This window comes from Priapulus caudatus, unplaced genomic scaffold, assembly GCF_000485595.1.
Source record: "Priapulus caudatus unplaced genomic scaffold, Priapulus_caudatus-5.0.1 Scaffold762, whole genome shotgun sequence".
Classification (NCBI taxonomy): Eukaryota; Metazoa; Priapulida; class Priapulimorpha; order Priapulimorphida; family Priapulidae; genus Priapulus; species Priapulus caudatus.
This window is the reverse complement of record NW_014577823.1, coordinates 16111-18229: the sequence shown is the minus strand read 5'-3', so window position 1 is coordinate 18229 and position 2119 is coordinate 16111. Positions and strand designations below refer to the sequence as shown.

The 2119-nt window shown below is 51.9% G+C and overlaps 1 protein-coding gene across 1 annotated transcript in view; it reads left to right on the top strand.

The window, feature by feature from the left end:
* The first annotated feature begins 202 nt into the window (after positions 1 to 202).
* The window catches only part of LOC106813371 (mediator of RNA polymerase II transcription subunit 15-like), an 11070-nt gene continuing 9153 nt past the window's right edge, over positions 203 to 2119 (top strand). Inside the window, exon 1 of the mRNA XM_014817502.1 lies at positions 203 to 782. Within this exon, the coding sequence (XP_014672988.1) occupies positions 203 to 782 (580 nt within the window). The remainder of the gene's footprint in view (positions 783 to 2119) is intronic.

Genomic DNA, 2119 nt, shown 5'->3' with positions numbered 1-2119 from the left:
CTGAGTCCGTAACTTAACGCATTTATTCTATGCTGAGATGTGACGATGTCTCAACTATCTTTCAGGATGATATCGCTCTTGGTTTTTTTTCTATGCTGAGAGTGATACGTGACTCTATCTTCACTATATCTTTCAGGATGATATCCCTCGTAGTTTTTATTCTATGCTGAGATGTGACTATATCTTCGCTATATCTTTCAGGATGATATCGCTCGTGGTTTTCGCGCTGCTGTGCGGAGCCTGCAGTACCGAGGCAGTCAGTCCGCCATTAGGTAACGCTGGCACCGTCTTCATAAACCCGAACATTCGGCAAAGAGATTCCCGACCATTTCCGGCTGCCGGGAATAACGGGAACTTCCGGTTCAGGATCGATCCTAACGGAAATATTGACCAGGGCACGCAGAGAGGTCAAGGTCAAGGTCGTATTGGCGGAAACGGAAACGGATTCGAGGAAACGGGCCGTAGGTTTATCGAATTGTATAATCGATATCGGATTGTGCAAGACGGCCGACCCCAGGTGGCGCCACCCGGCTTTTACCGACCACTCACGGACCAGGAAATACGGTCGATCCTACGGCCCGATGGCGCCCTCTATATTATTGGCCACAGGATACAAGATAGATTTATAAGGCGTCAACTACAACGACAACAGCAGCAGCAGCAACAGCAGCAGCAGCCGAGCGGTCAGACGACGCCAGTCGTCGTCATTCTCCCGGAAGTTAGAGCGGAAGCCATCCCGCAGCTGTACGAACTTCTCCGAAGGGAGGGATACCTTCATAAAGGTAAGAGTCGTCAGCGTGGTCGCCGTCAGAGGCGCTAGTGTTCCCATTGAACAGCGTCGGTGGAGACGGTTGTCAGGGTGGTTTTATTGCTAACATTATAATTATACTCGGTGGTATGATTATTATTATGGTTAACATTATAGCTCGAGTGATATGCGCATGGTATATGATCGAATGAGATATCGTCAGCATACCTCCTACCACTGAGATTGCAATCACACACACCTTACCATGCACTGAGGTTGCAAGCACACCTCCCCTACACTGAGATTGCAAGCACACACACCCTACACTGAGATTGCAAGCACACCTCTCCTACACTGAGATTGCAAGCACACCTCCGCTACACGGAGGTTGCGGAGGGTCCAAGTGAGCTCCTCTTCATTCACTCAGCGTCTATGTGATTGATCGGTCGATGAGCTGTCTCTCGTTGCGATTTCTGCCTGTATCCAGTAAATATCACTTTTCTCTTTCAGGATCGCATGCCGCGCGCAACCCCCCGTCCATAGACATGCCTCCCCCCATCACCGGACGCTCTCCTTCTCTCACCGGAAGGCCACGCTTGTCACGGAGTTCCCCCCTTCCTTCACGGAAGCTCCCCTCCCTTCACGGAAGCTCCCTCCCCGTCACGGAAGCTCCGTCCCCCGGTCTCGCGAGATAATATGGTCTCCCCCTTTACGGGGAGCTGTATTGACTCGGAGGACCCGGAGCGCTGTTAATGATTTTCGAGTGGGTGGGAGGGGGCGGCTTCAATAACGGGGGGTCTGATGTCTGGTGAGAGAGTGCCGGCAAGGAAGTAATAGAGGGCGGATGGAAGAGGAGGAGAGAGGGAGGAGTAGGAGAGAGGAGAGGAGAAGAAGAAGAGGAGGAGGAGGAGGAGGATGAGGAGGAGGAGGGGAGGAGGAGGAGGCCGCGTCACGTATAGCAATGACGTTATGCGCAGTCAGGGAAGCGCAGTGAATGTATTGATAGCTGTGTCTGTCTGTTTGTCGGTCTGTCCGGGTCTGTTCTGATCGTCCATCTATAATCCAGTACATCGGATCATCCATACCATCTGTCTCTATTCGCGCGCACACACGCACACACCACACAGCCATGCAGCACCACACAGCACAAACACACCAACGACACACACACCACACCACCACACACACACAGTCCACATCACACACACACCATAACACACACAACACACACACACACACACACACACACCACACACACACAACACTAACACACACACTTACACATTACACACACACTTTTACCACACTCTCTCTCTCCCCTCTCTTTGCTCACGACCACTGCTCTCTCTCTTCTCTCCTCTCTCTGCTCTC